Source organism: Corvus hawaiiensis, chromosome 3 (genome assembly GCF_020740725.1).
Source record: "Corvus hawaiiensis isolate bCorHaw1 chromosome 3, bCorHaw1.pri.cur, whole genome shotgun sequence".
NCBI lineage: Eukaryota > Metazoa > Chordata > Aves > Passeriformes > Corvidae > Corvus > Corvus hawaiiensis.
In genome coordinates, this window is record NC_063215.1 from 32,192,379 (window position 1) to 32,204,769 (window position 12,391).

At 37.5% G+C, this 12,391-nt stretch overlaps 1 protein-coding gene across 2 annotated transcripts in view; it reads left to right on the plus strand.

Moving 5' to 3' along the window:
* The window catches only part of CD109 (CD109 molecule), a 70,609-nt gene that overhangs the window by 35,760 nt on the left and 22,458 nt on the right, over positions 1 to 12,391 (plus strand). For both annotated transcript variants that reach the window (XM_048298359.1, XM_048298360.1), the window contains 10 exons: positions 95 to 247; positions 978 to 1,052; positions 1,494 to 1,554; positions 2,076 to 2,211; positions 2,977 to 3,094; positions 5,850 to 5,963; positions 6,168 to 6,386; positions 7,062 to 7,206; positions 7,946 to 8,122; positions 12,179 to 12,260. In XM_048298359.1, the coding sequence (XP_048154316.1) occupies positions 95 to 247; positions 978 to 1,052; positions 1,494 to 1,554; positions 2,076 to 2,211; positions 2,977 to 3,094; positions 5,850 to 5,963; positions 6,168 to 6,386; positions 7,062 to 7,206; positions 7,946 to 8,122; positions 12,179 to 12,260 (1,280 nt within the window). The remainder of the gene's footprint in view (positions 1 to 94; positions 248 to 977; positions 1,053 to 1,493; positions 1,555 to 2,075; positions 2,212 to 2,976; positions 3,095 to 5,849; positions 5,964 to 6,167; positions 6,387 to 7,061; positions 7,207 to 7,945; positions 8,123 to 12,178; positions 12,261 to 12,391) is intronic.

Below are 12,391 nucleotides of genomic sequence, written 5' to 3' on the forward strand. Positions count from 1 at the left end.
CAAATAATGTAAAAAACCTACTTTCTGAGAGTTGATAACAGCTGTAATTATCACTGTAGAATTTAAATCAGTGCTGTGTTTCACTTTTTTCTAGATTAAAATCTCTTGGAGCAAAGATAAGGTCAAGCCATCTGAGAAAGTCTCCCTTAAAATCAGTACAACAGAGCCAGGATCAGTAATTGGACTTTCAGTTGTTGATAGAAGTGCAAAGCTTCTGGGAGAAGGTAGTGACATAACAGAAGAATCTGTAAGTATATGGGAAAAAAGGTTTTCATTATTGTGTGTATGAAATATGTATGTTTGTGGAAATGTTACAGATTATATGCTGAACAGGTAATGTTCTTTGAGCATGATTTTTAGGCTGTAATTACGCAAATGTTTTTTACTTTTGCAAGTAATATGAGCAGCAATGACTGTAAGGCTTAAAAGGTAATAGACACAGCATTTTGAATTCCAGTCAATACTTCATTGTTTTTCATTTGATAAACTGTTAAGACTTGGCAGTTTCTTCATTCAGAAAAGACAAAGAAATTAGGAAAAAAAAACCCTAATGATTTGTGTTTTGTGTTATTTAAATTTAATAATATAAAATGAAGAATTTTTATTCTTGGGAGGGCAGAATAATTATTCATACTTTTAAATTACCTTTACTTGCAGAAGCTCTACTGCATCTACAGTTTGAAAGAGCTTGCAATATATATTATTCCTAAAGTGCTCGAAGTACGTAGCCTAAGTGCCATAAAATATCGATGGGCTGTAGGCTCTGTTCTAGGCTTATAGATGGTCTTGGTCACCCTTCCATTAATCGTAAAACCACTGCAACCTAACCCCCTTCATCCTGTCACAGACTCTTCTCTTTGGCATGAGAGCTAAGCAAGCTACAGCTTGTGGTACAGCTGTATGAATTAGCAACAGTGAAAGTTCTTAAAACTGTAGTTGGCATTCAGTCTTTGGATGATTTTTTATTTTTTTCTTAGGTCCTCCATGAGCTCAATTTATACAGCACAGTGCAGTATTTCCCCCTGGTCAGAGGTTCTTCTGGTGTATTTCAGGTACTTTATTTTTTCATAATTCTAGGCTGTTGGTTTTTTTACTGCTTAGTGATTTGCACATCACTTGCCAGAAAAAAGTGAACTTTCTAACTTTTGTAACTATAGACAATGTACTGTTTTCATGGCTTATATGAGTTTTGAAGTGTGAATTTAGTCAATATGTAATACTCTGAATGCCAAGGAATATATTTATACTTCCATAAATACAGGTTGCTTTATGCTTGATACAGTCTTCACTTTGAAAAGTTTTCAGTCATTATGGAAATACTCAGATTCATATCACCTCCATTTTGTATGGTTCCTGTATATTATTTGCTTTAGTTCTATGCTTGCTTTATGACTTTATTTACTTAAAAAGAAAGAAGAGAAAAAGAAAATAGATAAGCACTGTTGATGTCTTGAATGTCCTGTATTGAGATACACTGTATAAATTTTATCCAGAAATGCAGCCTTTGGGTATCAACTGATGCAGTTCTTGAGGAGGATAAGGAACATTTTCTTTGTAAGTAATACAACAAATGTAGTCAAATCTAGTTTACTGAGTGGGGAAGGAGGTCCATGGGATAGGGCCCCTATAATGTCTTCTTACTGTGCTGCATATAGGTTGCATCCAGCCTTACAAACTATTACCATTTCAAAGGTTCCAGACATACAAAATTTGTACCATCAGCATTTTAGAAATTTTCCTTTTTCACTGCAGTGACATTACCCCTTAAAAGCCTGAGGGTGAGTGGAGTTTTCATATGCAGTTCCAGCCGATACATGTTTTAGTGGTTTGTCATGTGTAGCCAAACTGCATGGCCTCTGTTTCATAAGCACTCCACAGAGGCCCTGTAGAAATCGGTGTGAAACTTTTTTATTCTTAAAATAAAAAAGATCCTAGTGTCACACAGTAGTTTTACCATATGTAAAAAGCTATAGATTAGTCCAAACAGTATATTAATTTGAATTTTCTTAATTGCATTTATTAGAGTTTTCTAAATATAGATATTTGTAGGTAGGACAGTATTTTTTATTTTGTAGATGGTGGAATGATACCTATAGAGGATGGTTTCGGTGATGATATGCCGGTATCTAAAAATGGACCTCCTGATTTCAGCAATCTCTATGTGAGGACACATTTTCCAGAGACTTGGCTTTGGATCGACACTGAAATGAGGTATAATTTAGAAGCAAATGGAAACTGATTTGCATTTGCAGGTTTTTTTATTTTTTGTAGGTTTCAGTAGCATTCTGCACCAGTGCTGAAGAACACTGCTTTAAAATGTAGCATTATTTATATTCTGCTACCACCTAGAGGCCACAAGTGAGACTGAAAATCGGAAAAATGAGGAGTTGTACAACTGCACAAGAGAGGATTATGCTGACTGAAATCCTAGGAGTTTCAATATAAGCTAGATAAAAATCCTGGAGACAAAAGAAACTCTGGCTTTTACAGATGGGGACATAATAGATAGGGACACCTAGCGTTTTTCTCTACAGGACATGAAAAGATGGTGATTAGCCTAGAAAGGGAAATTATTGCTGTCTGCACCTAATTCAATGCATAGTTCAAACTGTCAAATGATGGTGAAACATGACCTGCATCGTGAAGCACGAATCTTGTATTCTTTTACAGCTGAGAAGTTCAGGAAGCAACCATCATCTGGGATTGTTTTAAAAGGACGTGTAAAAGTGGATTACATGTAATGTGATTCAGTGTAATTACCTTCAATTCATGTAATTTAAAATAATTTAAATTTTTAAAATAATTTTGATCCCATCACAGTATTTCTAAATGGTTAGAAGAAAAAAAATGGATAATGAGCAGCTTTTCTTTCCAGGATTTGGACTTAATTTTTCATGCATTTTAGATGTGTGTATCCACTTACTGATGTCTGTAAATGGATGGTTTTGAAAGTCTGCTCTCCCCTTCTGCCATCAGATCTGACACAGAAACCACAGTGGATGCCATTGTACCTGATACCATCACATCCTGGGTAGCCAGTGCTTTTGTGATCTCTGAAAACGGTGGGCTTGGAGTGACAACTGCCCCGGTGGAGGTACCATCTCACTAGAGTTCTCCTTTAAGGCTGGTAACACTGTAGGTTGTTGCTGGACTCTGATTTAGTTCTAACAGCAGCACCTCCTTATACTAATAAAGAGACTGAGAGCCGCGTGTATTCAAACTGTAAAGAAAACATCATCACTGAGGACATGTATGATACTATATCTGCCTTCCCTTCTGGCTCATGCATATATCTAAGACTTTACACAGATATTTGGATGCCTATTTCTGTTGGAGAAGAGTACTTCCTGGATGTGCCCATTTCAAAATCTTTATATGTAGAAAGGGGGAATGACTATCTGGGAACAGTGTTGCATGTTTTCTTGGCTCTTCCCAGAGAGCATTCCATGAATTGATAATGTATGCAGTGAGGTTTGCACAGACTGGCAGGAAAGAGGTGGCTGGGATGTGAGAGGCATTTGTCTGCTGCTCTGCTAACACTTACGGCTAACACTTACCCCAGGGAGGGAGAACAGGAGAGCTGATTTAAGACTAAATTTATCTGTCAAAAGCAGTCCTGGAATACACAGGTACCCCTGATCTAGATAAACTTGCAGGGGGCTTGGACTACATGTTATCCAGAGGTCTCTCGCAACAGAACCATTCTGTGATCTGTGATAGGTGCTAAGTTTTGGATGACTTAGCTTGAGGAGCAGAGTGGACCCTGAGAGCTAGCCATGGGATGAGATTCTTCTTGCTCCCAAATTTCTGTGTCCTGAGGCTCTTTTCATGCTTCCAAGTGTTTGAGGAGTTTAGCAGTTTAAGCTAAATTCAGCACTCCTCAGGTTAGATCTCTAACCTGAGATTCCCAGTGTACAAGTTCAGTTGTCCTAGGATCACTCTGTATTCAAGGAAGCCACTGCTTAAAGAGAGTTGTTTAGCCTGTTTAAAACAGGAATTAATGCTTGAAGTCTCATTTAGCTAGTATTTTATATACATAGAATAATCCTTCCATTCATTATGTAAAGATCCTAGAGAAGCTATGTTCCTATCAGAGACAATTCCACTCACATACCTAGGTTTAGAAAGGTTGAAACTGTAGCAGTGGGCCGTGGATTTCCATCTTGGTTCCTGGACTAGGGGAAGCATAGCTTGTAGACAGCCAGCTTATCCATTTAAGTTCTCATGCCCTCAAATTCTTGGGGAGGAAAAACTTTTGAGATCCAAACTGAGATCTAGGTCGAGATTTCACAGTTGGCTTCTATACCAGACACAGAGCTTGTGCTTTGAACACCCTGATCTGAACCCCACTACAGAATTTGGAGCCCAGTCTGGATTTTGTGGCTAAGGCTCATTTGAGACTGGAATCCTTATTCTTGTTTCTTTTGGTTGGCTTGGCAGAGATGGGACAGAAAAAAGGATAGTTTTCTGATTAAAACTGTGTGGAAATACACACTTGGCCTCTCATCCTCAAATGTGAGAAGGCTGCAAGTAGAACAGATGTTGAGATAATAATTTAGCTATAATCACCCCCATGCACTGCTCAGTACTTCACTATTGTTGGGACATTTAGGTTGTGCTTTAGAGTTCCATATGGCTGAAACATGTTAATCAGTACCATACAGAGAGGCAATTAAAAGAAAGACATGAAAAATGTAATGGGGGAAGGAAGTAAGTGACATCTGCGTGCTTTATGTCATGTACTGCTTTGCATAATTTTTTTTTTTTGACTTCTCCTACACAGAGTGTCAATAATTTTACTCAGTTTTATTTTATTGTAATATACTGGCATATCCCTGAGTGTAAGACTTCAGTTTTTATTTAAAGTAAAAAGACAAAAAAAAATAGGTGCATAGGGAAAGCCTTTACTATGAACTAACCAAAAAAGTCTCCATCAGAACTTCTCTAATGTTTAATATCTAAAGAAGTTTATGACACTGAGAGCTTTAGCAAACAAATTTTTTTTTTTACAGAAAGCATTGGAATATTTGCTAGCTAGAAAAGAAAAGCTGAGGGATTTTTGTTTCTGAAACTCAAAACACTTGGAAGATTTTTTTAAATGCAAACCAGATTAAAATAATTTTTAACTGACATTTCGCTTATAAAGGATATTATGTCCCAGCCATTCTTATTGTACAGCTGTTCATAAACAGTGAAATTTTGATCCCATTCAGCTTGATGAGACGTTAACACTGATTTCTTAGAGTCAAGATTTCTTTCAAAATGCTCTGTTCGCAGATAAAAGAAACTGCTTGCTGGTGTATTTCTGCAGTTTTTATTTTAATTAATAAAGTACATATTTTTAGAAGTATAACTAAAGAACTTACGTTAAGATTAATCTTACTAAATAAAAAAAGCACTGTAAGGTGGTGTTGAGTTACAGAATTTGGGTGAGTTAGTTAGTTATTATTGTATTGACGTGAAAATAGGTCAACTTACAGAGTCTTAATCATTCATTACTTGTGTACTCAAAGCAATTCAGTTACCTTAATGAGAGTTCAGGACAGTTCACAGCTTCCAAACTTGCAAGATGATAGACTCTTAGTCCTAATTCAGTTGCGTCTGTTGGGGCTGCCCTGTCAAAGCTGTCAGCAGCTCTCGTCTGAATGGTGTTTCTAAAGGTGCTTACGACCAGAAGCATCTTTGCCCTCTGCTTCAGCCCCGCAGTAATGCGTTTTGTCAGCTGTAGAGTACAACTAAACGTACTCTATCACTGAATTTAAAAGTGATCAGAAGACAAGTTGTATAGTAATTTTCTTTCTAGTCTCTAGTCTAGGTTGTAGGGGTTCATGACTGATTTTGTTTTGCAGCTAGAAGTTTTTCAACCTTTTTTCATTTTCCTGAACCTTCCATACTCCATCATCAGAGGAGAGCAGTTCATTTTGGAAGTGAACATCTTTAATTATTTGAAAGAAGAAGCTGAGGTAAAAAACAATCTCTTTATCTTTGAATGTTACTTGATACTGCAGGGTTTTCATCACTGAGGAAGACCATGCCTTTCTTTGTGAGAACTGGAGTATTTTCTTTAGTGGGCAGACCTACTTGTCTACACACAAAACAGGTGGCAGATTATGAAAGCAGCTTTTCAAAATTAACACTTTGTATTGCAAATATTACTGTATTTACAGGTTACTGTGATCCTGGATATGAATGATGCTTTTGAAATTATTCTAACATCCAATGAAATAAATGCTACAGCAAATCAACAGTCTATATCTGTACCAAGTGAAGATGGGAAAACTGTTCAATTTCCAATCAAGCCAAAACAGCTGGGAGAGATTCCTATCAAAGTGACAGCAATATCATCTGTTCCTTCTGATGCTGTCATCCAGAAAATTTTAGTAAAGGTAAACAACCTGTAGCTTGGTTTGTTCTTGATGTAAATTGTTCCCGAAAACAGGCAACATAGTTCGGCAAAAAGGCAACCCAGTGTACTTGTCTGCCTCTTGCTTTGTGTGGTCGGTTTGGGGTCAGGTGGCTTTAAGTAGAAAACACTTCTTTTAAAATAATTTGTCCTTTAAAATTCTTTAGATCCCCTTCCAGGAATGAACACATAGATCTATTCAACCACAGATAGTTTGTCTAACGCTTCTTGAAAGCAAGATGAAACCTATTTGTGTATCACTGAACCCCTGGTGCTATAGCTAATTTAATAACCTGTGGAGAGTAGACCAGGTAACTGTTTGGATAAGTGCAATTGATTTTACCATACACCTGGCTTTCATTCAAAGCCTATTTTAGATGAACATTTCTGTATTTTGCTACTGGTGCTGGAATTTTAGCCTGCAGGCTTTCTGGTAAACTAGACACGGATAAGACTTGCCTAGCTTTGGATGTCTGATTTGTGTTGGGCTCCATTTCAGTGGAAGGTGGTAGACAATTGTACATCTCATCCTACAATAAATGCTCAAGGTCATAGAATCAGAGAATGGTTGAGGTTGGAAGGGAGTGGTACAACCTTCCTGCTCAGGGCAGGATCAACAACAGAAGGATACTCAGCCCCCCTGTCTTTATCTTCATAGGCTGAAGGATTGGAACAGACATATTCTCAGACAGTCCTTTTGGATTTGACTGGGAATAAACGACAAGTAGTGTCAAAAACTTTGGAATTCACTTTTCCTTCGGATGTTGTAAGTGACAGTGAGAGAGTGCAGGTCACTGCTGTTGGTAAGAATTATCTTACTCTGTTGCTATCATTAGGGAATTAATTATGGCATTAATTGTTATTTAACTGCAATATAAATAGGTTGATGCATTAAGTCACAGTAATTTACCGTCATGCATTAGGATAAACATAGGGAGACCTTATGGATGGAGTGTTTTAATTCCTTTAATTTATTTAATTTATGCTAATATGGTGTTTGTAAGGTATTTTCAGAGTTAGAGATTGGATTTTAGTCAAGAAGGTCCTGCAAAGTTTGCTGGTATTCTGTTGTAGTTATGCTGTCTGCAGAATGAAACCTGTAACCTGACTAACTGTTGTTTACTGTGACACCGGGGCTTTGATAACTGCAGGTGAGAGAAGAAATAAATGAAGTTTCAAATACATACTACTATTGAAACATTTTCCTGGATTAAATAGATTTTAGTTTTATGGGGTTTTGTTGGGTTGCTTTTGGTTTTTTGGTGTTGTGGGGTTTTTTTTGGTTTGTTTGTTTTGTTTATTTTTTAATGGTAGCTGTTTGAAATTGCTCTGTGTTTGGAAAGGTCTGTAGGGAGTTGGCTCAGTGGGCATAAAGTTGATCAGTAGATGAAGTATCTTTTCTGCCTGCTTAGTGGTGTTTAGTAGAAACATTCCCAGTATATCATATTTTCTCCCAGTTTAGAGTATACCACCCTTTATGTGTGAGGTATGCATTTATTTGCAATAAGCTTTAGTTTATTTTGATTAAATTTTATCTTTCAGGTGATTTACTTGGGCCTTCTATCCATGGTTTGTCATCATTGATTAAGATGCCTTATGGCTGTGGTGAACAGAATATGATCAATTTTGCTCCAAATGTGTATGTTTTGCAATACTTGACTAAAACCAGGCAGTTGAAAGAGGATATTAGATCAAAAGCTGTGTCGTTTCTGAGAAAAGGTCTGTATGCCTTAAAGAAAGATGTTAGATTTTTAAGAACTCTTCCTAGTAAAAAGATACCTATGACTCTTCATCTGGTGTTTGAAATGTTGTTCAATTTGTGTCAATGAGAACTGGAAGAAAAACCATTGTTTCTTTTTTTTTCTCTTTATTCTGGGCTGACAGAATTAGGCAGTAAATTATTTTGTTTACAAGGGCAAGTTTTCTCAGAAAAAAAATGTTGGTTTTGTACAATTACTTTTTTTCAGATGACAAATGCATTTTAGAAGATAATTCATATGGATTTACAAGATGGTTGTTACTTCTTGTTTGATAAAACCCCATGTGAGCAGACATTTCTGATCTCTGCCTGAGGCACAGAGCTTTAAAATGAGTCAGTGAGCAGAGTGAACCACATTCATCCCCTGTCTTCAATGACACCATCCTGACATGTCCTTGTAGAGCTCAAGGAGTGGCATTTGCTCTCATGGCTGGCTTTTTTACCCACAGAAATTTTAGACTTGGTCAGAAGTGAACTCTGTGCTAGAAATCAAAAGCTGGAAAATTTTAGTTGGAAATTGTTGTATATTGGAATGGGGAGATACTCCAGAACATCACAAAGTCTGGAGACCACAGCTGCACTCTGGCTTTTGGATCAGACAGTATCTAACTGTGGTGTCCCACACGCGCCACGTGTCAGTCTCCATGCTGAGAGCCTGGTTCTCAGACAGCACTGACACCAGCCCCGTGTGAACTACACCCCTGCTAAAGCATCGTGATGACATTTTCAATTTTTGTTTACTCTCTCTAAGTCTTTTTTGTTTGATTTTTTTAAAGTTGTTGACATTTCCCTTGGAAAAGGCACAGCTCAAAATTAATTTTCCTTTCATCAAGACTCCAATTTTCTGTCAAAGCAGTTAAATGGTTTTTTTTTTATTATTATTTTTTAAACCCTTGCTACTACATGGTTTAGTTGAAAATTGCAGTGGGGAGGAAGAGATATGTTATGTAAACAGCTACTCTGAAGTTTGTAAGCAATCTATCACTCTTTTAAGACTGAGCTTTGGTATCATAATTTTCTAAAGTTTTCCAATAGTGGATTTATTTAAGTTGTTTCAAATCAAATGAATGCTTTGAAATTTAAATGTTTAAATGTCACTTACATACAAAGTGTATTGTGTTCTTAACTTCTTTCTGAGGCTTTGAATTGAGGTACGTGTTTTTAACACTGTAGGTGCCAAAACAATAACTATGCTGAAATACTTGTAACCTTAAGATAGAAAATAACCGCAATCTAAAAAATATTCTGGTATTTTTGCTTTATTTTAATAATTATTTTCTGTTGTTGCTCGATTTTTTTAAGTGTAATCTTCAAGTTGAAATTTAGCTTAAGATATAATTTTTATAGACTCAGTTTTTGAAAGGATTGTTATGAAGTTTAATTTAAAACATACTTTATTTCCCATGTCGTAATTCACCAAGTATTTGAAAAAGTAACCTCAGAATCTGAAGTAAATATAATTAATTTATGGCTAAATGCTTGTGAGAAGAAGGGATCATATAGCTAGCAGAAACTGCTATATGATCCTTCTTTTAGCAGTTTTATTTACTTAGAACAAAGGCAAAGCCAAAGAAAAGTTGCCCTTTAAGCACATTTCTTAATTCTGGTAATGACAAATCCCGTCTTTAAATCACTTTTTCTGAAATGAAAAACACCTGATACATCTGAAAGCTTTGTTGTTAGACCCAAAGAGGTAAAGATTTTGAGCAGAATTTCCAAGCTGTTTAAAATGTAAGATCCTTCAGTCTTGAACATCCTTCTGAAGTCCTTTCCATCTTGATACATTCCTCTTTCGGCTTTGTGAGCTCTTTTCAGTGAGCCTCCTACATCTCTTGGGTTCCAGCCAACCCTCTGGGAATAGTAGTGAACATCTTCATAATAGGATCCTTCTTTTCCTTGCCTTCCCACTTTTATGTGTTGACGTTTGAAGTATCATTTTTCACGTGTGATTGAGTGTCTGTTGGACCAAGTGCGGTGGTTTGCAGCCTCCAGGCCTCCTGTTCCAGCATTTCTGCAGGCGTTCCCATGTTAGATACGCTTGTGTTGGGAGACTTTTGCGTGACTGCAGCAGTGTTGGCGCTGAGACGAAAGCAAACAGAATGTAGGAAATAGCTGAATGATCTCTCTCTCTCTGGTTCTGCTCATCTTTCTGATCCCTCCCAGTCTTACATTCTGAGATGAATTTGTGCCTGTGTAAGGGCTGCTCAGCAGTCTTTGTTAAGCAGGCTGAAAGTTGTACTCTAGTGCTTTTACACTACCAGTAGGATGATGGTGATTATAATACTTATTGCTGTATATTGCCAGTTCTGCAAAGAAGCAGAAGACCTTGTTTTCAGACCTTGCAGTCAGATACTTTTGAAGAAGGAGCAGTCTATTTGTATATATAGATGTGTTTGTGCTCCTCATAGATCATTATTTGGAGGCTTAAACTTTGACAGTGACTTTTGCTTTTCTTGGAGAGAAATGGCACTCGTTCCTCCTTTTTTTCCCCTTCCATTTAAGAGTGTTTTACTTAGTATCATTAACTGAGATGACAGGTATGTCTGTGTCTGAAAGACTCACCAGTTTTAGTGATGTAATTACCCACTATCATGCTAAATACATAATAAACCTATAGTAAAGCAAAAATTTAGATTGCAAACTCTTCTAAAGAAGACTCAAAATCAAAATTTGTTGCTATTGGGGTTACATGGGAAGGTACCCAGTTATACTATAGTCACAGTTCAGATTCCCAGCTTTATATCTCATTCTCTTCTATTACAGAGAGACCTTAATTAGGAATTCATCTTACACTGGCACTTAGATTGAGGGACCAGGCCATTTGTTCCTCAGTAATTAGGGGGTATGGTTCACTCACTGTTTATGTACAGACAGGATAGTATGGAAGTGGGTGATTAATGAAAGGAAGGAACATTTTACAGGGTTGTAGCTGGATGGACCTCACTGGATGTATTTGTGTGAATTCATTTGTGTAGGACTTACTGATGGTTGCCTGAAAGTTTTTCTGCCTGATTCTGTATTGTGTGCATATCTATCAGGTCTTTGATTAATGAGTATACTTTCTTAGTTATAATAGCTAAAATAGTAAAACTAAGGGAAAAGACAAAGTGGAGGGAAAGAGAAGATGCCGTTACTGTTCTGGATACACAAATGGCAGGCAAGATGTCAGGGAAGAAAGGCTTTAGACACCAGAAACTACTGTGATTAGCAAATCATAGGAAGCTCTTCATTTCTAACATTAACGAACCCCTGGTTCTGTATTGGAAGTCATCCACGAGTGAGAATGCTGCTGGTGGTTGCGAGCAGTCAGTGAGCCTTTGAGGCCCTTTTATTTTGGATGTCCTGTAGCCAGGAGAAAGCTGCACTTGTTCTGGATATTGAAAAATCTTAGGATAACATTTGAAATGGTTCTTCTCAGGATTTCAGGACCTTCAGGTCTTTTGAAAATTTTCTCTTGTTTCAGAACAGCCTCTTCCAACTTGCTTTTTCTGATAGCAAGACTATTGATTTGACAAAAGCCACCTGAAGAAGAGGTCTGGTTTTCCAGCAGCACTTGTAGCCTTGCTCTTCCAGCTGGACAACAGTTTTTGCTTGTTGTTCCTTTTATGCTGTAAAGATAGAGCATTTCTGTAGGTACACAAGATCCCCAAAGTGATGAAAGCACTGAACTATAGCTGCATCTCTGCTCTACTCTCACTGCTCTGGTCCTGGAACCCCGGGTGTCTGGGGGCACATCTCTGCACTGCTTGAGTGGCTGATGAGCAGCAGCAGGAGTTTCTGGTTCTCCTTTTGTAGATGGATCCTTTGTGTTACTGCTGCCTGCTTCCTCATCATCTTCTGCATGGTCTTGTGTGTTCCTGCATATTTGTGAGGTGTTTTAAGAAATAGAAGCTTCAGTTCTGCCCTTCTCAGTCTTAGAAAGTGCCTTATTTCATATCATCGTTTCAGTTCCAGTTTGTGCTGGAACCCGCATGAGAGGAATGTGTTCAATACCTGTCTCTACTTTTCCACTTCAGGCTACCAAAGAGAGCTGCTTTTCCAGAGGGATGATGGCTCTTTTAGTGCCTTTGGAAATGAAGATCCCTCTGGGAGCACATGGTGAGTAGTTCTGCCAGAATCATTGTGGAATTTTAGTATTTTAGATACTTTCCCTGCATCTGAAAAGTTTTTGTGAAGCTGGTAAAAGTTTCCAGCTGTATTAGCCTTCTGCCTGGTTTTCATTAGGTGTT